This window comes from Bidens hawaiensis, unplaced genomic scaffold, assembly GCF_021521415.1.
Source record: "Bidens hawaiensis isolate Kalapana, Puna unplaced genomic scaffold, B.hawaiensis_p1.1 tig00041522_1, whole genome shotgun sequence".
In the NCBI taxonomy this organism is placed as follows: domain Eukaryota; kingdom Viridiplantae; phylum Streptophyta; class Magnoliopsida; order Asterales; family Asteraceae; genus Bidens; species Bidens hawaiensis.
In genome coordinates, this window is record NW_027505719.1 from 64,949 (window position 1) to 92,435 (window position 27,487).

The window sequence follows — 27,487 nt, forward strand, 5'->3', positions numbered from 1 at the left end:
GTGATGCGCGTCACAGAAAACTCTCACTAGCGCTCTATAACAACAAGGAGATTTTCTAAGAGTCGGAACTATTATCGAGTCTCTAGACCCGGCACATAATTCCTATGCACAAAATACGTTTCGTGTTTCGTTTGTGAATCGTGTGTGTCTCAACAAGCACATTAGTGATACGTTACGTGTGTGAACAACTATCTACGTGTCAAGTGTTAATGGTGTACATTACTAGCAATTATTCCCCGCAAGGGCAATTTGGTCAAAACATAACAATTATCTAGCAATTAGCACGTTTCATGTATTTTCACAAAGTTCAGCAACTAGTTTCATCAAGACAGAATTCTACTTGAAAGATTACTCTATTAAACAGATCATATCATCTCAATTAATTCACTAAAAATCGTCACAAAAGCATACATGAGTTAGGTTTCCAGAACATATTTTATTGTATTTTTATTCTACATAGTTTACTCATAATGATCAAAACATTACAACAAACTCACAGCAGTCAAATTCATGCGCAACAGAATGTTATCTGTTATTCCCGTTAAATTAAAAATCTAATTAATGCAAGACCAATTGGGTTAGGTTCTTAACTCAACAAGTTAACTTTCAGAAGTGGAACCAACCCATTTGGTCTTGTGGTTCATGAGATATGCTAATTACAAAACAACTTAACAGTAGGTCTCACAACTCAGATTTGCACTTCAGTTTTGCAAAATCATAAAGATTAACTTTTACTCGTCCAAAAATTACAAACTTGAACTTTATAGAAACTAGACTCAACATAGCACCCTGTAGTGTTAACAACCTCAACCAATTTCCACATTAACAATTAGTTACAGTTGTCTAAACATAACTTACAATCTGTCCAGTACAAGTTTTGACCTTTAATCACATTTAAATCATTTGACTAACCAAAACACCTCCAAATTAGGCGTGGTTGGACTTTCTGAAAACTAGACTCAGAGTACTACCTTGTAGACTCATAATTAGCTCAGTTTGCTTATATATTCAACAAGTTACACATCGTTCAAGTTTAACAATCACTGCTGTCAAAACTCAGCATGCATAAACAATCATCTAACATGCATCCTAAGCATACGACATAACTCAAAACATGTAATACACATAATTAATCATAGAAATCAGTGGTAACTCTCTAGGGTTTACAAAATCAATGATTCGAAGATCTTTCACCGTTTAAAACCACATATGATCATCAATAGCAATCACTAACACATAATCAATCATCCTCTAGCAATAATCAATCATAAAACACTTAATACATGATATTCAATAGTTAGGGTTTCATGTTTATACCTTAAAAACACAGAAACAACCAAGAGAAATGTGAGAGATGCTTAGAAACGAGTGTGGGATGCTCCGATTATGAAAAACAAGATCAAACAAGGGTGATTTTGGGTGATGGTGGCTGCCAATCGCAAGAGGGGAGGGGGGTGAGGGTGCCGTCGGGTTTAGAGAGAGGGGAAGAGAGGATAAGGGTTGTTGATTAATATTATTTAATAATAATATGTTACACATAAGTCCCTCAACTTTTAAATGTTACTTTTCTAGCTTAATTTAACTTGTTTGCATATTGAGTTAACGTTCCATACAATGTTATCACATAACACATAAGTCTAACACATAATTATCACATAATTATTGTTTTGATGTTTTTCGTTTATTCACCAATGGTTTGCATCAACTCGTTTGCGTTTCGGTGCAAATCCCAAAAGACTACACATGTAGTAATTGTCAAACGTCATTTAAAACCTTAGTTTAAATGTAATGAGATGTGCGTTATAGATCCAATGATCTTAAGTTTGAATTGATGGAGTTTGAGTTAACGGAGTTAACCTGAAATTGATGAGTGTCACATCATTCCCATGTTAAAGAATTTTCGTCCCGAAAATTTGAGTCAAGTCGCGATGAGTGTCTGAAAAAGTAAGAAAAATTTTCAGTTTGTCATAGTCGTTCACGTACTGTCAAGCATACATTCATAATTTAAACATAACTATCACATTCATCATTAAGACATACACTTACCATTTAAGGTAAGTGTATTAACATTCACATTGAGTATGCACACAGCCCCGAAAGCATAACAAGGAAATGGGGCTAGAAACTCACCTGGATCCTGTTGTGTTCGCCGTTAATCGTTATTCCCTTCTTTAACTGAGCTCGGCTAACTGTTAAATATATATTTGTTAATTAACCGTATAATTACTTAAGTTGGTATTTTAGTTTACCAATGGGCTTTCTAAGTTGGGCTTGTTTGTTTAATTGTTACATATGGGCTATCTAGCTAGATCAGGCTACTGATCACTTTAGCTTTTGGGCCTAGTTAGGCCAGGCCCACAGACCACAACACTTCCCAAGTGGCCGAGAACTCTCGGCAGAGAACCCATGTGCCGAGAACACTGTTCCTGACCGAGAACCTATGTTCTTGGCCGAGAACCTATGTTCTTGACCGAGAACACATGGTCACCGAAATCTCTAATTGACCAAGAACTCTTGGTTACCTAGAACTCATGTTGACCGAGTTCTCGCGTTGACTGAGAGCCTTTATGGAGGCTCAGGTCCGGGAACCCTTGTCTGATGCTTTCAACACAAATTTTCCTATCTTTAATTCCATTTTAGGCTAAATAACGGTTAATCGGTCTATGGTTACCCTTTTAATCACCTAAACTCCAATCTCCTTAACCGTTTTACGTTCCTTAGCATCCCTTCACCAAGTTCTAATCCGTTTTAAGCATAAAGCATAAACCATTATAGGTTTAAAACGTTCTAGACTAGATCTAGGGTTTCCTTTATGAACCATATATAGCCGTGAGTCCATTAAATCCGTTTTAATAATCAAGTTCACATTTTTATCACATAACAAGGTTCGGTTTACTACCTTACCAAGTTTCATGCAAAACCGACTTCGTTTACCCGTCCTTTTCGCAAACCGAACACTACTCGTTTTACCCGAAACGAGTCAACTAACCCGTTTGCTATCAAGTTCATTACTTTATCAATAATCATGACCCGATCTATCATCCTATCAATTTTCATGTAAATCCGTTCATGAAAAGTAAGCTTTTTTAACAAAAACGTACCTTTGAGGTTTTTGTATGAAATCACTCGAAATGCTCAAAACCATATAATACGAACTCCGATTTGAGTGATTCAAGCGGACACAGAACCATCTCATCCATATCTACAAACCCATCAGCTCAACTTCGCCGGAAACCGCCGCTACAGTCGCCGGAATAGCTGGACAGTCGCCGGAATCTTCACTTTTTAGCTGCTGTGGTTTTGATGATAAAAATGGACTTCCCGAGATCTGATCGAAGATCCTTTTAGTTGAAAACTTCATTTATATGTCAGGAATACTCAGTTAAAATTTGAGACCGATCCGACGGCTAGATCTCCGGGAATCTTTGTGTCTTTGTGGATGTTTTTCTCAAAAACGGGAATTGGGTTTAGTGTGTGTTTTGATGGTGTAGGCTATGGTGTGGAGATGTATGAAAATGGTAAGGATTAGGGTTTTAAGGGGTATTTATACTCCCTGAAGCCCATGGACCTTAGGCCCATCTTTCCTCTTTAGTCCATAATTAATTACATCTAATTAGCCTACTTATCCTTCCATCTTTATAATTTTACTATTTTTCTATTAACTCAAGTAAACTTTTCCATCTTAAATAAATAATGTATTAATTATTTATTCTTAGAAATTTCGGGATGTTACACTATCTGGTGACTCAGATATTTTATTTGAAAATATTATAAAAGAGTTATGTTTTATAAATAAATGTATTTGAAATATCAAGCGGGTATTTAAACCCGAGATTTTTAATAAGTTTTCAATATAAATATTTTAAAGACTTTCGCTATAAACCGCAACTCTGATTTATTTACAAAACATGTACCAACTATTGGTCACACTCCTAGGCCCGAGATGGGGGTGTGACAATCTAAAGTACCATTTGTTGAGCTAGAGTACCATTTGCTGAAACTAGAGTATCAAATGATGGACCAAATTAAACTACAGAGTCACTAATTTTTAATCCCTATATAAGGATAAAGTTAGGGTTTGATTAAAAACTCATTCCAGACAGTTTCTAGAGCAAAGAAAGGGCAAATCAATCATAACTTTTTTATACCGAGATCACATACATGTTCCTTATCATCCTAATTGAAGATTTCTTAATGTCGAGGCTCGGCTAAATCCTTTTGAATCATATCCGGGATGTAAAGTTTGTATTACTTTCAGTTTTCTCATGTATTAAGAACACATACTTTGTAACTATTGTTGATTAATTTATGAGTATTGATTCTTAGTATTGCCATGCATTCAGTCGGTTTAGGGTTACGTTGATCAGAACGATTAGTTTGTCGGTTGCTATAATAATTGCTCATAGGATTGTTTTGACTAGTTGAATTCAATAAAGCATACAATTGCCCTTAGTTGAGTCACACTGTTAAGGACTTTTTGATAACCAGTGCTGTGTGTTAGCGATTGTTGATGCCTAAGGTTTAGCTTGTTAGTTAGTCTGTGTTAATCAGTAATAGTTAATCTGTTAGGTTGCATGAGATTACTGTTTGTTTGCATACTCGAACCCCGGGTGTGATTTGCTTTTGTTAATTGCTTAAATTTGTTAAATTGCTTAATCATTATAAACACTAAACTATTTTCTTGTGTGATCATCACTACCATTCATACTTCATAATCTTAGAAATTGGTTACAATGTTACACTGACCACATACTCCTCGTGGTTCGACACCTTACTTACCCTAGCTTGCTTAGGTGATTAGGAACTTTTTTTAATTGTTTTCGACTAGATAACGACAGTCTAGCATCACCGACCCTGTTTCATTCTATTTGTCCATCGATTCATCAGTGTTTGAGGTAATTAGGGGGTGTTTGGCCTAGCTTTTTTAACCAAGCTTATTGATTTTTTAGCTTTTTTTTACAAAATAAGCTTAATTGGTGTTTGGCTTAGCTTTTTAAGCTTAGGCTTATTAGCTTATATAAGCTCATTTTAAGAAGCTTATTTGAAGCTGGTTTTTTAGCTTATTTAATATAAGCTTATTTGTTTAAGGGTGTAAATTACTCATTTTTCCTCAAATGGTAGTGGATTAGTAATTATTACTCTAACAAATTAAAGAATGTTGGATTTAACAACTTATTAAGACACATAATTAACTTGTAGAATATAAGCTAATTCAAACACTTAAAAAGAGCTTATCAAACAATAGAAAAAAAAGCTATAAGCTAATTTTATATATAAGCATAAGCTTAAAAATAAAAGCTAGGCCAAACACCCCCTTAAACTATGCTTGTTGATCGTTTTCATCTATATTTCATTAACCTTAATGCCAATTCATCAGACAACTAACAGATTGAACGATTGTAATTCTAGGGTTCTTGAATTTGGGGGGTTTTACTAGTATACTATTTAGATTATTATTTTCATATTATTACCAACTGACACCCTAGCACAGTTGGCTAGGGTGTGTGTTCAATGCTATGAACCGGCCAAGGGTGCAGGTTCGAGCCCCCTGGACGTAGTTTTTGTTATTTTTATGTTTTTAATGGTTTATATATTCATTTATAACTATTGTTAAATATAAAATAAATATTATTTTATTTAAACCAACATCATTAAGTTTATGGTTCTTGTTAGTTATCTCGTTTCAAGCTTTCGTGTAAGTGTGTGTGTGTGTGTGTATACCTATATTTATGTATTATAAGTATATATTAATAATAAACTTTATTTTATTGAAATCCAACATCATTATTGATGATTCTTGTCGTTGAACGTTTTTACAAACTTCGTATATTTATTATATATATGTGTGTGTGTATTATTTATTTTTTAGCAAAAATATGATAACCGTGTTAAATGTATTAATTATGTTTTTACCGATAGATTTCCGTTTCAGATTCAAAATAAACTATTTGTTTATATTATGTCTAATTACATATTATTATTTAGATTATTTATTTACTTATATTATAGTTATTTAATACAATACATTAGTTACGCATTATTATCATTAAAACTATTTATATATTTATATATATTCATATTCATTTTATCATAACTTTATCTCATATTTACATATTTATTTAAACTAATTATCTATCAACTCGATTATATGTTTATTTAGTATAAAAGGTTATTTTTATAAATAATAAAAGTAGTGTTTCTTATAAATATATGATAAATAATAATATTGATTTTTCAATAATAATAACAATAGACATTAATCGATCAATCAATAAACATTATAATCACAAATCATAACTCAAATCACATCGAAATCTAAAATACATTATACGTGTTATTCCATCTATTATTAACCCATAATATTATATTATATAACTAGGATTCCTTAACGGTAAATCCTGAAGGGTTTAACTTCCTCACATCATCACTTGTATTTTGTTCATCTAATCAGGTGAGTAATCACACCCCCTATTTTACTTATTATCAATGCTTTGGGGACTTAAGCGTACCTTCTATCAAACTTCAATTTTTACATTATACTATCAAATGCAAACTGTCAATATTTGTGTTGTGTATTAATTGACTGGCTACTTGCTACTCGTTATTTGCTTTTGTGTTTATTTATAGCATTCGAAGAGGTCCATCATATTAATCACATTATGTCGTTAGGGTTTCACTTACTTAGAAAATTATTTAGTTAGGGATAGTTACTTGACACTTATAATTGTTACACATTTATCCGTGCGCAGCTAAGGAGGAGTGTTGAAGTTAACTCCGAGAGAAACAGGATCCAGGTGAGTTTCTAGCCTCATTTCCTTGTTATGTTTTCGGGGTTGTTTGCATACTCGATGTGATTAGTTAATACACTTACCTTACGTGGTAAGTGTACAATATGTGAATGTTTTATGAATGATATAAAAAAGATTAAGGGTGTGTATGAAAGTGTGTGTGTTTGTGTGTGTGTAAAGAAATGTATGTATGGTTGTATGGTTGTATGTTAATGAGGGTGGCAGACCTTAATAATATATGTGAAAGGAAGGTGGCAGACCCTAATAATATATGTGAGGTCATATGGCGAAAAGCTCTTTAAAACATATAAGTATGTATGAAAAGGTAAGTTAAAATACAAAAGTATGAAAGTAAGAAAAAATTGAAAGTATAAAAGTAAGAATGAAGGTATGTACATGTGTACGTACGAAAGAAGTTAAGTAGGATAAGTAGGTAGTATGTGTCTTCGGATACGTATATGTAAGTATGTGAACGTAATGTATGTTGTCTGATTAACAAGAACTCACTCAGCGTAACTGACGTTTAGTACGCATGCAGGTAAATAGGCTAAAGGAGCTCGCTTGAATAAGACACATGGCATGGACTGAAGAGACTGGCATATGAAAAGGGATTGCTATGATGTTTTGTTTATGATGTTTTGAATTACGTTTAAAGACAAGTTTTGAATGTTTTGTGTTGAATTGTTGACTTTTAATTATTCCGTGAAAAGTTTTAATTCACTGTGATATTTAGAACTGTGTTTATGAGTAAATCCAACGCAATGTAGGGCACCGGGCTCGGGGCCTTACAATATTTCAACTCGTTTATCCTCAAAACTTTATCTCAAACGTGTTGCGATTCAAATTCAAGGTTCTAGGTTGTTCTTAGGTGAAATCCTATCTCAAAACAATGCTTATTATCCCGGATTTGATCAATTTTATCTTCAATCTATGATAATCTTATCATTTGTTCAAGGTTTAAAGTTGGGTTTATCTCTAAATTTGTGATAAACATGAGTTAGATCCTGACTGTGACAATCGTCAAATTTGAGCCTCGTTCTATATTCATTTTTCTTTTTGTAATCATTTTGTAACATGCTGATTTCTTTCGCGTTTATTTTAAATAATTTATACTTCGTAATTGTGGTTAAACTTGTAAATTCGAATCGGAATTCATCAACTCATTGTAATATAACTCTAGGGTGTGCGAGGTTTGTCAAAATAAAGTTATTTATAGTTTATAAGCTCGGTTAAATAAACTCTAGGGACTAAAGTGGATTTCCTTAAACCTATTCAAGATTTAAACCATTTATAACTAAATACCAAACTTGAGGGGCCAGAAACGTAACATTACACCCACCTATAAAAAGAACAAACCCTAACCCTATTTCATAAACATCAAGTCGCCACCCCCTCCCTTTTGCCAATTTCCGGCGACCGGTGAGGAATTCTGGCCGCCGCCGCAGCCACCTTTCCCGGCCAACACCTCCCACCGCACAACCACTAACAGTTCTTCCCCTCTAGTTCGCAAGCCATCACCCGCAACCACCACCACCAACCTCGCCTCCCCCCTTCGGTTTCTCCGGCGACCGGGAAAACGGCCCCCGACGCTCCGGCCACTGTCTCTCTCACTCCCTCTCTGTCTCTCGTCTCTCTCGCCGGACTCTCTCTCCCTCTCGCTGCACTCACTCTCTCCGGCTTCTCTCTTTCTCTTTCCGTCACTCTCTCTATCTCTCTCTTTCTGTCTCTCTCTCTCTATCTCTCTCTTCTCTCTCCCCGTATCCCTCTCTCTCTCTCTCTCTTCTCTCTCTCTCTCTCTCTCTCTGTTCCGTTTTCCGACGTGCCTCCGGTGGTCGGAATCGGTCTCCAATGACCCTTGTTTGGCTCGGTTCCTTTCCGGGTAGAGTCAAGACCACATAAACATCTAAAAGGTAAAGTAAATTGGGTTTTAGTGTTGTCAGTTTTCGCTTATCATTTTGTTAGATCTAAATTGTTAATAATAGTTTTGGTTATCGATTATATTTTTGAAACGGTTGGGAATGGGTATGAAGTTGTTTTGAAATGAGAAAAGATTAACACCCGGGTAATGGATATATAAACTTCCTTATGGATTTAACTAACAATTGTTATTTTGGTTCGGTTGGTTTGTACATAAATTGTTGAACTAGAGGTCACGGGTTTGCGTCTTATCCTAGATCGGTTTCGGTGTTATTATTTTTATACATAACCAAATTTTATTACTATTAATACCAACATTACTATATAAAGATTATTATTAGTATTATTTTGTATAACTTATTATTATATGTATTCATTACTATTATTATTATTATTATTATTGTTGTTGTTGTTGTTCTTATAAATATTCAAGTTACTATGATTAATAAAGACCATATTATTACTATTTATTAAAAATCATATTTTTATCATTTATTATTAACAATAACATTATTATATTTACTTTGTGAACTCATTTAGAAATCGAACCAACATCGGGTATAATATCATTTAATATTATTTATTATTATTATTTTTATAAACATCTTAAAAATTAATACCAAGATTTTATTCTCTAACTATTATTATTATTAGTATCATACAATATTAGTATTATTAATAATAATTATTGTTATTATTATTATCATCGTTTTCTTATACATCTATATATATATGTATATATCTAACATATCTTTTTAGAAATATTATTATCATTACTATCATTATCATTTATAACATTATTATAAACTTTATTATCTATCCATGTTTATAAAACCAAACTCTTGATTTAAACCCGTCTTATTTCTTTTTAATATTGGTTTAGTTATTTAAAAGTCCAATAAAATAATATTATTTTATTTTAAATTATCAATTAAGTGTGAGTACCTAATCATTAACAAACTAACCGGTAACCCGATTTACAACCAAACCGTCTCATTCATTGTTTCAAATATAATTTCAACTAAAGTTCAAGTTCATTAATATATTTTATTATTCGTTTCATTTAGCTTTCAAGTCGGATCTGTTAGTTTACCGTTTGAGCTTCATTTATTGTCTAATTAGTTCTCAATTCATCAATCGAGGTGAGTATTTTCATACTCCTTTTTCCATCTTTCGTTTTGGGGTGACATTTCATACTTATCAAACTAAATGCTTCAATTACTTGAATCTTTAAACCCACAAACGTGATTGTATACCTTACTTGGATAATTGCTTGATTTGGTGTTCTATGCTTACATGCTATGTGCCTATGTGTTTATCGCTTTCAGTCATGGGGAAGTCTATAAATCCGTGATCTATCTGGTATTCTCTTATAGCACGGTGTCGTTAACGTAATGCAATTAACGATATTTTATTAAATCCTAGACTATTTGGCAACCCCTTGTAGCTAGGTGGCGCTAACGTAATTCTATTAGTGACTGTCAATTTATCCAAGTTGTTGCTTTTATTTATTGTATTGTATACAAGTTTTGTGGCTTTTTATTACTATATACTTATATGCTCAAACTTATGAATTGCTCACCAATCTTTGTGTTGACAAACTTTATTTTATGAAATGTTACAGGTTTGACTTTTGTTGACTCGAGGACTTGATGAAAACGTTACCAAGACTATTAGGATATTAGTAAAACGAACAATATAATTGCTACTTGTATTCAGCTTGTTTGTGTGAACGAGATGTGTTTCTTATTGATTTTTTGAAATAAAATGAGTTGAATAAATATTGTCACTTTAAATAGTGTCTTGTGTATTTGTCCAATCACGTAGCACCACGGCATGTTCCGCCTTTGATCGGGGTGTGACACTGACTCCTATAAATATAAGAGCATTGCATTCATAATCTGCTTCACACCTCTCAAATTTCCTTCTCAACCCTAAATTAAGCATAATCTAAGTGTTCTTCAAGAATTGACTAAACAAAATCAAACGAGTCTCTTTAATCATAATCAACTAGTTCTGTTATCAAATCCCGAGTAAGTTTGTATTTTTATGAATTATTATGAACCCTAGAATGAAAGCCCTCAATCAATTCAAAAGAATTGAGGGATTTCATGTTCAATTTCATTAATCTTTAACTAGGGTTTATGCTAGAAACTAATTTGGGGCTTTTCAATTTCTTTAAGAATTGACCCGAATTAGCTTCTGATTTTTCAATGATTTATGTTCATAACTAAGTTTTGGGCGCTTTGGATATGAATTCGACCTCATAACGATATTCAGACCGACTACGAACCAAAAACTCGCTTAAAGTTTGTTTTTGTTATTTTTATGTTAAATATCAAATTTTAATATTAATTCTTATTTGTTCCAGTTTTATTTTAACTTTATAACATTTATTTAAATTTTAGGATTTTCTCAAGTTCGGTTTGATCAACTCTTTTAAAAGAGTTTTCTTCTAATTATTTTTTTCTCTTTCACTCCCCAACTTTCTAAGGTGAATAATTCACACCCCTTTTTTTCTGTTTTATTTTGAGGGTAACATGCGTACCACAAATTACTTTATTTAGTATTAACGAGTCCTCAACAACAATTCATATTAATGCGTTTATGTGTAATTGCTCGTTAATTGTTATATGCTTATTTGTCAATGTGTTTATTTATTGTTACGGTGAACCCCATCCTCATCCTCATTGGTATAATCATACACCCATCTTAGTAGCTTGACTTAGTGTCACGATGAACGGATTTTATTAGTTTGTTATAATTTCAATTAATTGTCATAGTTACCGCATCCGCATTGAATTGTTATTTAATATTATATATACATCGAAAACTTGTGTTTTGCTCACCAACCGTTGTGTTGACAAAATATATATTTTTACGGGTGTTGTAGGTACATATATCGGATGAAAGAAGTTGAAGCAAGTAGACGATACCTTAGGATATCAACAAACTTTATTTTGAAATTTATTTGGTTTAAGTTATGGTTTATTTAGATAATGTTTATTTAAATTTTGTGATGTACTTTGGTTATTTTAAAATTAAATAATTAGTTACTGTCACTATATAATTGATAGTGTCTTGTGAGCTATTGTGCAATCAATTGCGCCCCGACATTCCGCCGTAGATTGGGGTATGACATACTCCACACTCCGAACCTGGTCCACGCGGGCCGGTTGAATCTAATCGATGTTCCCGCATCACATTTTAAGACTTTAATGATATTTATGGAATTACAATATTTTGTAATATTGTTTCTAAAATAGTGACATATAAACCTCTCAGGATTTGACACTGGAAATAAGTATGACGAAAACAGAAAGGCAAGGAATAAGGAATGAGATCAATGATAAATCCCACCCTTTTGTTTGTTAGTTTAATTAAGTTGCAAGTATAATATTCTTGACATATTGTAACTTTTATGTTTTCTAAAGTAGACAAGTTTTATGTTTTCTAAAGAGGAAAGAAAACAAGAAAGAAAGAAAGAAATAAAAAGTTCTCCCACCTGTACTTGTGTTTTTAAGAGGGTTGGAGGCTAGCATCATGTTGGCATTCATTACAAGCTCACATGTGAATTTGGATTAGAAAGTTTTGTTAGCTCTTTATGTTCAAGTTAGAGCTTCAAATTTCGTTTTCTTAAATTAAGAGAAAATAGTATTATAAGCTTGTATGGATGTTATTTAGTATTTTAAATTGAATGCACTGCTGAAAAGTTTATAAAATAAATTATTTTTTAAAGCTATGTACGAATCATACCAAAATGGTGAAAAAAACCTAGAAGATTTAAACTCATAGATTATGGGGTGTTTGAGATTGCTTATTTTTATCAGCTTATAACTTATAATTTTTTTTAAAAGTAATAAGGTGTTTGGGATTTCTTCTATTGTGAGAGGAAAAGTTTCATAAGTTACACTTTTGTAACTTATTAATTTAGTGAAAAATTATAAGAAGGCAAAATAAGAAATCCCAAACACTCTCTGTATATATGCCAACGATGAACACACTAAAAAAAATGAATCATCACAAACTAATGTGTTAAAATCATTAACAAATGGTATCTAGACAAATGCTTATTTGTCATTCACGTGGGTGGCAATCGACCATCTTCAACTCTTCAAAAATTTTAAAAACATTAAAATTTAACTTAATAAAAAAATATTTAAAATTCCTTACACTATTTTCTTTTCTTTTCTTATATTCATTTTTATGTCTAATCTGAGTAAATTACTATTCTGTGTCTGCAGTTTGAATCATTCTATCCTCTTTCAACTTAAAAAGAAATCTTTTAATAGATCAACCTCTTGTGAGGAACATGTGAAGGCCCGAGACCAAAACAGTTAAAGAACTGAAAGGTCAGGGATTAATACTTTAAAAGATTTATTTTTTGACGAAAAGGTTAAATGATCAAAACGAGACAAGCCAAAATAGTAACTTATAATTGTAATGTATTGTTAGTATATGCAAAATCACTATGACAAAATTCGAGGTGTAAGCAGGAGTTTAACGTGTTGATCTTCCTTCTATAGTTTTAAGTAAATAATATTATATTATTATGAGTGTAGGAGCATTCACTTCACTGGAACCTATCAACAACAACCCACCTAAGCGTGGATCGAGTCTCAGATGAAATCCGAAGTCAGAGAATGGATAACTCCGGTTATCCGGCTGAATAAATTTTTTCAACCTAATGTATCATTTGGCTATCCGGTATCTGACACAACAAAGCAAGTCGGGTTATGAATAGTGAGAATGAACCCGGAAATGTTAAATGTAAATAGATAGATGTTTGTGAGTTGCGTGCCATGTAAATATAAGGAGTGTGAGCCTCTGGTCCAAAACAGTTAAAAAAATTTAAAGATGAAATATTGATATTTTAGAAGATTTATTTTAAGATGAAATGGTTAAATGATCCAAACTAGATAAACCAAAATACCAACTTACTCTTCCTTTACTAATTTAATAAATAAAGAAGACGAATAGAATAGAATTCATGTTTATGCTAAGAGAAGAGCGGATCCAATACCAAGACGATTTCTTCGTTATTTCGGGACGTCAGATTCTTTAATGTAAACAGGCTATTCATTCCATTCTAAATGAGATTGCAAAGTCTTCTTAAGGTTAAAAGAGGTTTCTGCCTCGGTAAGAAGATATTCCGATATATGGAAGACTAGCCAACCAATAAGGCCGATACCGAGGATTTTTGAGTCTTCTATTCTAGTTTAGCCGAGTCTTTTCGCTTGGAACGGAGGGCAGTGGCCAGCGAACCTTTGCTCTGCCAGAAAGAAAGAATCTTATGGGAGGGGCGGATAGATTGGATCTGCTTACCATCGGGTAGAGATAGACTAAAAAACTAGATTGGACAAAGCAGCTGCCCTGTCACTGGATAGATAAAAAGCATAGGATCAAAGCCTTGTTCTTCTTCCACAAAGAAGGTTCTACGTTTTCCGGGGAAAACAGCACATTATGGTCATGACCAGCTAAAGATCACCGCCATCTCACGAATTGGGTATTACCGGCCAATGGTGAATAAGTCCTCACAACAAAGGTTAGGTGCTTGAGATCAGAACTGGTTACAGCAGCGCTCTTGCCGCGAGACTCTTTCGCATAGAATGAATTCAGTAAGGAAAAGTGGAGCCCCCATGGTCAATTGAAAAGACTTCTATAAGAATTAAGGAATATTTAGCTCCAAAGGGTAGTCTTCCTTACGCGCGAGCTATCCCTAACCAAAAAGGGAGAGCCTATACCTTTCTTACGATCCTATCTCAACTTTACCTTACCCCCTCCCACCTTCCCCTTTCGCTTCGTATACTCCACTTCTTCTTAGTTAAGTAGAGAACGCTACAGGCCCTGCCATCTTTTGCTTTACAGACCGACCGCTGGAACTTTTTTTCTTATGTTATATTGCCGGGTCGGCTACCGCATCTCTCTTCTCACGGAATCTTCTTATACGTTGATACACGAGTTGGACAAAGAGAGGTAGGCAAAGGGAGAAGCGGCCACGCCCTGGGTAGTCAACCATATCAGGTTCTAATTTCCCGTACTTATTTTCCTTTCCTTCCTTGTCTTGTAACGTATGAAGCACTAGACTCAGTCCACGGGAACCGGCTTTACAGGTTGCTTTCGATTTGGCATTCTCCTCCCCTTCCTGCTTTATTGGCATTAGAGATCTTGTGAAAAAGTCTGATTGACTAATGGAAGGAAGCGAAGTTGTTTAAGTAAGAGTTAGCGCCTATGAAAAAGAGATTTGAATCGCTTTATGGCGGGGTAAGCTGTGATCTTATTCCTAACTTGGGATATGAAGTAAAATAACATCACTCATTGGCAAAGCATGAATTAGCCTTCGAGTTGTGGCTTCTTGTTCATCTTTCACTAATCTGACCTTTCATTTCAGGTTCTCTTCTCTTAGTCTTCCTTGACCCATTCCTCTAGAAATTTTAATATAACCTAATAAGAGATCGATTACACGCATCATCGCAGAATTATTTTATTGGAAGGAATTAACTAACTAGCCTAGCTGACAAGACATGGCATGAATGGCAGGATGCTAACTCGATTCGCCCTTGCCTCTACGGGATTACTACCTTATATAAAAAAATATAAAGCACCAAAGGTAAGCAATTCCCAGTCGAAAGATAAAATGATTCTTAGCAGTTAAACAAGCGAATGTCATTTTTTTCCCCTATCGGTTGACTGGGCTTCCCCAGTTTCATCATCGACCCGCTCCTACACATCTCATCCTTAGTGAATAAAAAGGGGTGCTTGTGCTTCTTAAGTAGCATTTACTTACCTTCTTCATCGAAGGCTTCCATTGATAAGGAACTGTTCTATCTAATGTGGCATTATGACGTGTGGCAAGTGTTTCTGCCTCATCCCCACCTCGATGGCTATAGTCAAGCAGAAATGACTTATCTATTTAGTAGCTGAACCAAAGAGAAAGTAAGCCCCACCGCTATCACTACAGCCTTTCTTAACCGGGCATATGACCTCTTTCCTAATTCATCTACAGTCTTATCTTACAAGCACCAGAATGAGAGAAGGACTTCCTAGCTTGACTTTCTCACATAAAAACTTCATTAGTATAGATCTGTAGCCCGTTCTGGGTCTTTAACCGAAACTGGGACTAGGCATGGAAAAGCTCGATCAACGTCCTTCTCTCCCGAGGTTCGAAATGTGGAGGTACCTTTACCGTCACCTGCTAGCTCTGTCCGCCGAGGGTTAGCGACATAAAGTGCGAATAAAGGTTCATCGGGACATTTTCTTCAACAACTAAAGCCCTTATTATCCCCGCAGAGCCTCCAAAGGAAGTAAAGACTACAAGTCCCTAAGGAAGTTCCTTGCCCACTTCTTGGCATCTGCCTTGATTATGTTTCATGTCCGCGAATCGTATTCATGTCCGACCCCCTTCTCTGTTGGCGAATCGACTTCAGATCCTGTACTTCTTTCCTTAAGGCCGTCTAAAAAGTATTAAGTTCTTTAAAGATCTTCGGCTCCTTTTGATGCGGAGAAAGGGTGAAAGCTAATAATAACTTTTTTTTCATAACTTACTTGGAAAAGGGAAACTAATGCCTTTCCTTAATTAGTTACTTGCCTCCTTCTGCTACTAGTGATTCAATTCCAAAGATGGAGGAAGTGTTACTCAGCGTCGAAGTGAAGTTCCTGTCTCAGCGTCCTTCTTCCTATTGGAAGGGCCCCATTACTTTGGCAAAGAAGGCCCTACCTCAGACATTCAATCAACCGTTTAGACAAAAAGTAGGGCAAGTCATCAGGTATCAAACTAAGGCATCGTCTCTTGGGCTTTTGAATGGCTACCGCCTAATGTGTCATTTGACCTTAGTCATTCCAGGCAAAAGGATCCGTTCCTGGACTTTGGTTAAGGCAAGAAGGCTACGGTTAAAAACCACCGACATGTCAAGATCAAAATTCGAAAGGTAGATCATTTCCGTAACGCTTTCGCAGAAAGGTTCGGTCTTTAATCTATATCAATAGCAAACCAACCGAATCGCTGAGAATCACAATCCTAGTTCACTCGCTGAGTCTTTGGAAGCGGTTTCACTCCTTTATAGGTCGGAACTCTAGAACCTAAAAACTTTCTCAATCAGACAGGATAGATGGATTGAGCGCGCGTTGCCTTGATTTGAGGTGAACTCCTTTTCCTCTTCTTCCGGACCGGGCCCTTCCATGCGAGAAGCTGGAAGTCGAGTTATTGATGAATGAGAATTTAATGTCTTATTAAATAGGAGCGATCTGTTCATCCAACTCGAAATATCGTAAGTAAGAGAAGAAGAAGAACCTGACGCCCAAAATTCCCATGTCTTTCTTGGTGATTTATAAGCCTCCAAATCATGAAGAAACGTTATAGTAACTTATAATCAACTCAATTTTTTTTAAAATAATAATAATAATAAGTTAAATGAAAAAGGGGTCTCTGAAAACCCTACATTTTCTGAGATTTGTGGAGCAGGAAACGTGCGTCTCAACCCACAACTTTTGAGCTGTTCTTCTTCAATTATTATTATTGTTATTATTATTATTATTATTATTACTACTTGTAGCTGTAACTAATAATAATAATCTTCTTCAACATTATATTCTCTAAATTATTAACACCTTTCTTTCTTTCAGTTCTTGTCATATTTACTTACAATTATTCTTATTCTTATTTCCCCAAAAAACTTGCTTTGACCTTTTTGCTTTCTTCAACCCTTCCTTCCTTGTCATACATTTGGAAGCCCTGAATTAAATCCTTCCTGGGTTTTGTTGGTTTCATTTAATTTCAACATCTTTCATCTGGCTTTTCCAGATATTGCCCAAATTCAAGATTCTTGATCTGGGTTTTGTTTATATCATCTAAATTCAAGATTTTTTTATCTGGGTTTTGTTGAAAGATATGATTCATATTTGAATCGAATTTGCGAAGACAGATGGCTACTTTGACACCTGGGGTTCTGTTGAAACTGCTTCAGCATATGAACACGGATGTGAAAGTGGCTGGAGAACACAGATCATCTTTATTACAAGTGGTGAGTATTGTACCCGCATTAGCCGGTGGTGAGCTGTTTCAAAATCAAGGCTTTTATCTCAAGGTATCCGATTCTTCTCATGCCACTTATGTTTCTTTGCCTGATGAGAATGTTGATCTGATTTTGAGTGATATGATCCAACTGGGTCAGTATATCCATGTCGAGCGCCTCGAATCCGCCACCCCTGTTCCGATATTACACGGGGTGAAACCGGTGCCAGGTAGACATCAGTGTGTTGGTACCCCTGAAGATATTGTTGCCACTAAAAGCTCTTTAGGCTTCCTTAATAATAATAATAACAATAGTGGGAGTTCCACTAATTCCAAGTCATCAATTGGTAGTATCAAAGTTTCTACTAAAAAGGATGGTAGTTGTTCGAGTACACCGAGATCGAACTCGAATGAGGTTAAGAAAGCCACATCAACGTTGGTGAGATCGAAGTCGCAGCTGTCGAAACTGATACTGAATTCGAGTGATTCAAGGCAGTCTTTGGCGAAAGTCAAACCGTCAGGTTCGAGGTCGATTCCATCATCTCCTACTAGCTGTTACTCTATGCCTACTTCTTTTGAGAAGTTTTCGAGTGGGGTTAAAAACCAGGCTAAGATCAAAGGGTTGGATAAAGATATTGGGAAATTGAAAGGGAGCGCGAGTCCAAGTTTAAAGAAGTCGGGGATCGGAAGCTCCATTAAGAACTTCGTTTCGGGTATTGAGTTGGGGCCTAAGGGTTTGAGGAAGAGCTGGGAAGGTAGTATGGATGTTAAGACTCCGAAACTGAAACTTGCTAACACCAAGACTGATTTAAAGCCTGAAGCGCGATCTACTTCTGTAAGTTATTATTCATTTCTATTAAAGTTGTTTCATGTTTTAGTTTTACTTCCTAGCAGTTGTTTTTAGTGTTTAATGCTGAATATGAAAGCCCATGTGTACCGTTTGTTTTTATTGTACCGTTGTTAACTAACTGTCACCATGGTCTCCATGGTCTCGTGTCTCTAAATACATTATTACTTGTTTTTTCTCTAAATTCCCAACAAATTTAGGGTCTCAAACTTGAAATTAAGGCAATGTGAGAATCATTTTTGCAAATATTGAGATTCATTAAGTTGTGTTAAATAGTATTTTATGTTCCTATGAAGTTTTATTTTATTACGAGAAATTTGATTTGTCACTTTGCTTTGAGTTTTTTCTTTTTTTTTTTGCCTTTATATTTAATTTGTCACATGATGTTATTATGTACCTATATTAAGAGAGCCATTCAACATTTAAAAACAATTATAACTATCATTTAACGATGGTATAAACGCCCTGCTTGCGGTGCGCGCATATAAAGTATATATGTGTGAACCCTCGGGTGGGCAAAAGTAAAATTGCACTAATTTTGACGTTATTTTACCAATCTCGTGAAAATAACGTTAAAGGTGGCGGAAGGTTAATCAGGCATCATGTGGTGGCGTTGATAGCCGAAAGACAAGGGCACATGCACCAATCAGCCGGTGTCCCTGATGATTGAGTGCTATGTGCCTTATGTCCAAGGCTTGATGCAAAACTACTATCGAGCCGGGGGTCTCACCGGAAGCAGCCTCTCTATCCCTATGGGATAGAGGTAAGGCTGTCTACATCTTACCCTCCTCAGACCTTACCATAGCATTGCTATTGGTGGGATATACTGAGTACGATGATGATGATGATGATGATTTAACGATGGTATAACCGTTATAAAAACCATTCAAGTTTGTTAGCATGTTACAGATATCTTGATTTACATAAGATTTTAAATTTCAATGACAAATTTAGATATGAAAGGAAAATAACTCTCATTTTATTTCAATTTCACTTTGTAATTAGTTTGTGTGTACTTTTGAATATCTAGTACATACTCTTTGTATTTTAGACGCCAACATTTAAAAGAAAATCATTTGAGCATTTTGACAAGACATGCTCTGTTGCTCATATTATCATGTTTCTAAGGAGATTGTCTAAAATACCCTTGACTTATATATCCATGTTGGACACAGGTTCCAAGGAAATCTACAAGCGAGCGGATGCCATCACCGTCTCCGTCTTCTAAAGAGGTAAAGACACCTGCAAAGAGAGGAGAAGTGGTTGACATTTCCGTTAATCACAATAAACAAAAGCTGTCTTCCGGGAGAAAGTCGACAGCAGAGGCACCTGCAAATGGTCTACCCGGAAACCTGGTCAAAGTTTCCCTCAGTAACAGGCGGTTGACCGATGCGACAACTGCTTCTTGGTCTTCACTTCCCTCTTCTCTTGCAAAACTTGGGAAGGTACATTTAATATTCATTATGTAATATGTCCAAGGCTTGATGCAAAACTACTATCGAGCCGGGGGTCTCACCGGAAGCAGCCTCTCTATCCCCATGGGGTAGAGGTAAGGCTGTCTACATCTTACCCTCCTCAGACCCTACCATAGCTTTGCTATTGGTGGGATATACTGAGTACGATGATGATGATGATGATGATATGTATGTATTTTTTACAAATTGTTTTTTATTCATGCCAATATATCCTGTGTATTGTTTGTATTTAGGAAGTACTTAAGTATAGAGATTCTGCACAAACTGCTGCCATTGAGGCCATGCAAGAGGCCTCAGCTGCAGAAACCTTACTTCAATGTATAAGGTAATTTTTTATTACATTTTTGCACTTGTTTCCAATTTATAATATGTGTTGTGCGCTTGGTCTAAAAAAGCGCAAGGCGTTTTGGTTCCAAAGGTGGTGGCGTGCACATCACGTAAACCAAATAAGTTTTCTTTACAACCAGAAGTTGCATCTATCTTGTCTGATTTACATATCACCTATTTGTCAAGTAAACCTTTTATAGTTTTTTATCCTTCAAGTTTTTTACATAATAACCTCCTGCAGACCCTAATATTGAGCCATAATTACTTGAGACATGCCTTTTTGCCCTTGCTGCATTTTCCAGAGCGCCTTGGGCCTCTCTGGCACACCTTTGGTCATATAACATGTGTGTGTGTGTGTGCGAAAGACAGTTTTTGCCAATAACAGAAAGAACAAAATAAATCATTCCTTTTTATGCAATTTTAAAGTAATTTGAAATACAAGAAATGGTTAATGTGTAATGCTAATTCATCTTTTTTAACATTAAAAAAAATACAAAATAAACAAAATTCATAACCACTTACACATGTGCAGGTTATGTGTAGGTGAGCGTTTATAGATGGAAAAGAAAACTATCAACAAATTAGTTTCATGGTTTTATTTATGTATATAACCTTATTGTATTTAAGAGTTGATTGTTAAACGTGTCAAATAATTGACCTGAATCTGTTCTTACTCGTTCCCATTTTCCACCTGCACTTGATCTCATCTTTGTTATTGTGTTGCAGCATGTATTCGGAGCTGCGTTCGTCTGCCAAAGAAGACAACCCGCAGCCTTCAGTGGAGCAATTCTTGGCATTACATGCCAACTTAAACAACGCGCTACTCATTTCTGAATCATTGTCCAAAACTACTATAACGGTTCGTCATCATTATCATCGTCAACAGATCATGAAGAAAACCCTTCAGAAGAACATTTAAAAGTTTCTTCTGAAAGGCGTAAGCAAGCAAGCTCTTGGGTCCATGCAGCCATGGCCACCAACTTATCATCATTCTCGGTTTACAGCAAACAAGCCAAGTTAACCCCTTTGATCTCCCCACTATTAACCAATGATTCAAACCCTAAAACAAACCGACCGGTTCTTGTACTCGAGGGGTCCACCAACACCACTTCACCCAAAACCCAAGTCAAAGCTAGGCAGTCAAAGGTTATGGTCAATCCATCGACTCCAAGAAGGCAGAGCGCAGTTCAACAAAAGTCAAAAGTGGTCCAACCTCCACCCGAATGGGAACGGGGGAGCGGCTTTGATGAAGCGGTTGTGTTGGGACAGAAGCTGAAAATGGAGTCTCAAGACTGGTTTCTCGGGTTTGTTGAACGATTCTTGGACGCTGACGTGGACACATCTAGTTCTTTGTCTGATAACGGGCAGATCGCGGGCATGCTGAGTCAGCTTAAGAGTGTGAACGATTGGTTGGATGTGATTGGAAGTAGGAAAGATGGTGATGACAATGATGAAGAAGAAGATCATATATCCCCCGAGACGATTGATAGGATAAGGAAGAAGATTTACGATTATCTGCTTACGCATGTGGAATCGGCTGCAGCTGCACTTGGTAAACCCTAAATCAATATCAAAAAGGATATGATTCATTTGGGGGGGGGGGGGGGTTGTATACTTTCGAAGACGTTGGCTGGTTTTTTATTTTATTTTATTTGTATATAATTATTACTCAGCAGCTTGCTTGTTTTGGGGAGGTATAGAAAAAATTGAATATGGAGAAACACAGACAAACAGACATTGAAATGGATTATTTGCCTTTGTGTGCTGAATATGTTGTTTTACTTTTGTTTTGATGATGCAAAAACTAGAGCTAAATGCTGGAAAAATGTTTCTTTTTGGCTTACTTTTAAGTTATCCTTGCCAATTTGTGTTCAGAATCTTGTAAAATGTGAACAGGTAAAGATGATTTTTTAATTAACTTATAGAGACAGAGATAGCTGATAGAGAAGCTGTTATGAATGCTCAAATGCTAGCGTTTTCTAACATTGGGTTGATTATAACTCTTGATCGACTCTTAGATTGAATGAACATGCAAGTAATACAGCAAAGCAAGACACGACACTTTCTTAACCGCAAGACCTACGAATAAATAAACTAACACACGTAGCATAGACGTGCAGTAGATCATTTCTCTAGAGGTTAGAAAATATGACCCATGAATTAAAAAAGACATAATTAACATGACAGATTAAACAAACTGCAACTGAACCGTATCCAAAATTCTGACGTCTTTGACCCGTTAACTGGGAACAAGCCTAACTAAACCAACATTCCTCTAGTCTTATAATTAAATTAGTAAATTATTCAGCATACAATGGTTTGGAAACAATACTTTATGATGTAATGACCTTTGGTGGTTATTTTGGTCGAACCATACCGGTGAAAACTCCAACCAATAGCAAAGCTATTAGTAAGGTCGGTCTAGGACACCCCCAGCTCCAGAAAAGAACATAAACAACTAACAAATAGTAAAAAAAATAGAGTAATAGTATACAAATACTATAATATTAGTAATATTTAAATAACAAAAAATGTTGAAAAAGTATGATAAGACATCAAAGATAGACGAAAACAAAACTAAAAATTAAGCCAAAAGAAGTTACAACAAGAACTATAAAATGCTCAAATTTTTGACATATTCTAAATGGAAAAGGTGTAATGAAAGTTAGAACATGACATATATGATAAGATAGGACATGAGAGTTGGTGATAGTAAAACAAAAACCACTGAAATCCTGCATAGTTTGGAGATGTGGATCAACACAAAAAGTACCATACATAAATCTTTAAAGAAAAGATATTATTATTGTTCCATCACTAATGATGCAGCAGCATGACTCAGTTCTTCGGGTTCTGGCTAGTTGTTGCACCTGAAGTTGCTGAGCTGTCAGCCTGGCCTGCTTCTGCTGGTTGCTGCTGCTCTGAGCTTGATTCATTTTCATTAATGTCCTGGTTTGAACCTATGTAATCTCACACACAAAATGAAGAAAAAAAAACATAAATGCACATGAATATTTATCGGTTTCTTGTTGTTTGATGAAAACGAAAAAGAGATTATTAGTAAGAATTAATATCAGAGAGCTTACCATTTACAGCGTTCAAACCATTTGTATCTCTAAGTCTCTGAAAATCAAACCAGAAACAAGTCAGGAACATAAAGGAACAGTTTCACCAGGGATGGTTAAAGTCAAACCTGCAAACGCATGCGTTCAGCAATGAGCAATGCATTCTCATTTTCCAGCCTTTGGATATTTCCAGCTCTCTGGTCTCCCTTTAAATACATATATAATTATCGTTATTTATATAAACTTCAAGTATATTATAACACAATTAACCATTCAAATATATTATATTTATATTTAGTAGGATAAGAAAAAGAATATATGAGAAGCTAAAGTATGCAAGCCAAATATCATGTTAAAACTGCATAAACAAAATCAGAGACTAACAAAATTAGACCTCAACTATTGTATATAGAAATGCTCTTTTTATTTGGAAACTAGATATAAATGAATAACTGAATCTATATAATATACAGAGACTAACTTCAAACGCACACAAACGATCAAATCCATAGCCCAAAATACATATTCAAACGTGCATTATAATTTATTCTTAATCTATCTCTGATTAAGCTTAATTTCAGATTTCAGAGAACCGAATGCCAAAAAAACAAGATCCAAAAAGACTGCAAAAACAGAAATATTCCAATCATTTCCATATACAAAATGCTGTGAATTGTTACCATTCAATTAATAGAGAAATAAATTTGATTAAATTCTAGCACATGCATTATACAGAAACTGATACCAAAATCGAACAAATTGCGTATTAAATCCAATCACTTTAAAACAAGGATACAGAGTAACAGAAATCCTAAATTTAACAAGAAACCAGATTGAGAAATACAAACCATGAAATTTCTACAATTTTGACGAGTAATTCGAGAAATGGATGCAGACACATGATCAGAGAGGAAAGGCGAAAAAAGAGAGTAGGTTCAGAAATTCACTAATTACTCTTAGTTTTATCTAAACCTATGCTAACCCTAATCCCATTTGGACCAAATCATAACATAAAAGGCCCAAATAATACGTTGTTTGGCTTGTTGCATTAACTTTTTGGGCCGGTGTCTCCAGAACTAATTGTCAGGACTAATAATTTTAACAAATAAAAAGGAGTGATATGTTAGCATTTAATACTTGAAAGAGTAAAACAACACCTAAAACTGAATTTCTTTTTTTTTCAAATAAAACAATAAAAAAGAACAATGTATTCAAATTCGAGAGGGATTTTATCTTCTTTGTCTAAACATTCATTACCAGTAACAGACACAATTTCGCTACGCCTGTTCCTAAGAAAACAAGCTTTAGATGCACATATTAAAGAACAAAAGACACACCAAGGGTAAATTGAGACAGGTCAAGGATATGTATTATGTAAGGCCTAGGTGTGAGGCATGTAAATAACTATGTAAATAACCTGCACGTCGGTTAAACAGTATTTACTAGAAGATTTTTGACAATTAAGTTGAAACGAATAATCAGTACAAACATGAAGTGAAGCACATAGATATAGTAGCATACTTTTATTGACATGATTTTGCAAATTAATAAATGAACACTGAAAGGAAAGAATGATGTTCTATTTTTTATAATTATGATATACCTTTTGGATCGACAACAAAAATCTTGACAGCAGAAGACATGGCTGCCTACCTCTTGGCTCCTCAGAATCAGATGCTGCAAATGAAGACATTAACGTGTCCATTTCAGATAACGAAGTGAGAATTTTTCAGCATTTATGTGGCCTAAATGCTTAGACGGAATTGTGCTAATATCATGACTAAAACTTGATGACCATCAAATCAACCAGAAGGAAGCCCATACAGTTTCCTTCCCAATCCAAGTTGTTACAACTAATTATTAAAAGAGCCGGGACTACTTTTAGACCAGAAACTCAGTCTCCCCAGAACTAACGGTTTGGACTTTGGACTAACAATTCGGATGTGCGTGGTGCGGTTTTGGGCAAAAACCAAAACTTCGTTTTTGGAATTTTAAAACCATTCGGTTTCAGTTTTCTCAGTTTCGGTTTTTGTTTTGTTTTTTTTTTGGTTTTCACCATATGAGCCTTGAAAATTTTAGGCTGAAAAAAAAGTTAATTGAAAAAAATGAATCTGGGTAGAAATAATTTTGTTAATTGTTAACTAATAGACTATTATACATTTGGCCAAAAGTATTTGATTTACATATATTTTCTTATAAATTACTTAAAATAAATACTAAAAAAATAAAAATCTAGAAATTTGGTTCAGTTCGGTTTTGTTACATGCAAAACCAAAACCGAACCGTTAGTTCGAATTTTACAAAAACATAAAAACCAAAGCGTCGGTTTTTGTTTGGGTTCGGTTTTTTTCAGTTTGTTGCAGACCCCTAAGTAACAATTAAAAGAGTGATATATTAGCATTTAAAACTTCAAAGAGAAAAACAAGAACTAAAATTCATACAAAATTGGGTGTCATGAATTAGAAACATAAATATAAATAAATAAATGTATCTGGGACTTTAGAGAACAGAACAACATGATGCACATATTAGTAAGACATGCAAATAATGAAACAAATGCTCGAATTTTGAAAATTTGAAGGTGGGTTTAAATTCGATTCGAACAGAACTAATAATAATAAATAAGCAGATGGTGCAAATGAAGAAGAAGAAGAATTTAACTTACCCATTTCAAAATCCACAGCCAAGTGACGAATCAACAAATAATAATATGTAGCCCAAAGTATTTTAGGGTTCGAACGAATTGAATACGTGAATTTGTATAAACCGAATACATATTAATTAATGTGGATTTTACCAGAACATGTTGTTTTAACCGCTACATTGAATTAAGAGGTTGGCTTACGCATTCTCTAGGAAAGTATACGCTCGGCTGCCATTTAGCAGTTGAGTTCTCATAAGAGGAAAACTCTCTAACTTAACGCAAGGTGAGACTAAAACCTGGGTGGGTTCAGGATTCAAAGTGATAACCTTTGCACAAGGTCCGACTCAAATCCTTTATTGTGTTACTCCACCAAATTTCAGCACTTATCCATTATCTTTAAAATTAACATGATTTGTACTTTACGTTTTCAATGTTGCAACGTTAACAAGGCATGAGGGTAAAAATTCTTTTAACCCATTTAGTTAAAATTTATTTTTATATATAAAACTAAAAGAATAAAAATTAAAGACTAAAAGCAACCCCCCCCCCCCTCCTCTAATTAAATGACCAATTTGCTTTCATGTGAAAGAAAAATAACCTCCCTTAAGGCTATGTGTACTGGGCGAAGGTTGGGGGCGAGGAAGGGCGCAAACACCGCCCCCCAGGCGATTTGGGGCGGGGGCGGGGTAAACTTGTCGCCGGCGAGAGTTGAATAATAATAACATTATATAAATATTACTGTTAGCAATTGAAGGTAATAAATAAAAGTTGGACTCACTTGTCTGTGGACGGAAGAGAATGCGGCGGCGGTGATAGCAGTCACGGTGGCGCCGGCGAGTTTTCGAGTTCGCAGGACGAGGGGTTTGCTGTGCAAAAGGGTTTTTGGCACAGGAGAACATTAATGTAATAAAGATATTATGAAAAAGGCCCCGTGACAATACAAATGTGACATTAGTATGGTAAAATTACTACATGTTTGGTAAGTATTATGATTTTTATGTTATAATTTATACAAATGTGACACTAGCTTTAGAAACCCGTGTATTACACGATGAACTTACAATTGAAACGCTAATTATTTTTTTTTTTGTATTTTTTTTTAATTTTAATGTATTTTTATTTAATTATTTAAATAAATAAGTTTTTATTTAATTAGTTTAGTTATAAAAAGAAAATAATAAAAAACACACTGTGGGCCTAACTTGTAGCCCCTACACCATTACACCCTAAAAACAAATTTCCACTCCAATACATGTGACATTCGTCAATTTCGGGTCCGAATAGTATTCGTTTTGTAAACTTTAATTATGTAAACAGACCCGTTTTGTAAACTGACACTTTGGAATTAATCAAAATGATGAATTTTATGTTACGATATTGTTTTACACTTGTTGGGTCTTGAAAACATTCAATT

The 27,487-nt window shown here is 34.9% G+C and overlaps 1 protein-coding gene and 1 pseudogene across 2 annotated transcripts; one reads left to right on the forward strand and one right to left on the reverse strand.

Moving 5' to 3' along the window:
- Positions 1-17,584: 17,584 nt before the first annotated feature.
- LOC143614945 (uncharacterized) lies at positions 17,585-22,168 on the forward strand (annotated as a pseudogene). Its single transcript, XR_013150381.1, has 4 exons — positions 17,585-18,550; positions 19,738-20,007; positions 20,271-20,362; positions 21,091-22,168. The product of XR_013150381.1 is annotated as an uncharacterized LOC143614945 (transcript).
- Positions 22,169-23,005: 837 nt separating this feature from the next.
- Positions 23,006-25,684, reverse strand: LOC143614947 (uncharacterized). The gene is made up of 4 exons (XM_077088232.1): positions 25,033-25,684; positions 23,558-23,635; positions 23,451-23,487; positions 23,006-23,324 (listed from the first exon to the last, which is right to left on the reverse strand). Exons 1-4 carry the CDS (start codon positions 25,132-25,134, stop codon positions 23,203-23,205), a joined length of 339 nt encoding a protein of 112 aa, XP_076944347.1. The 5' UTR covers positions 25,135-25,684; the 3' UTR covers positions 23,006-23,202.
- Between the last annotated feature and the right edge of the window lie 1,803 nt (positions 25,685-27,487).

Excerpts from the sequence above, each read along its gene's own strand:
- LOC143614947 (XM_077088232.1), bottom strand. The coding sequence starts at position 25,134 with ATGGACACGTTAATGTCTTCATTTGCAGCATCTGATTCTGAGGAGCCA. Across the intron at positions 23,488-23,557 it reads CTGAACGCATGCGTTTGCAG|AGACTTAGAGATACAAATGG; the intron begins GTTTGACTTTAA and ends TTTGATTTTCAG. Across the intron at positions 23,325-23,450 it reads TGGTTTGAACGCTGTAAATG|GTTCAAACCAGGACATTAAT; the intron begins GTAAGCTCTCTG and ends GAGATTACATAG.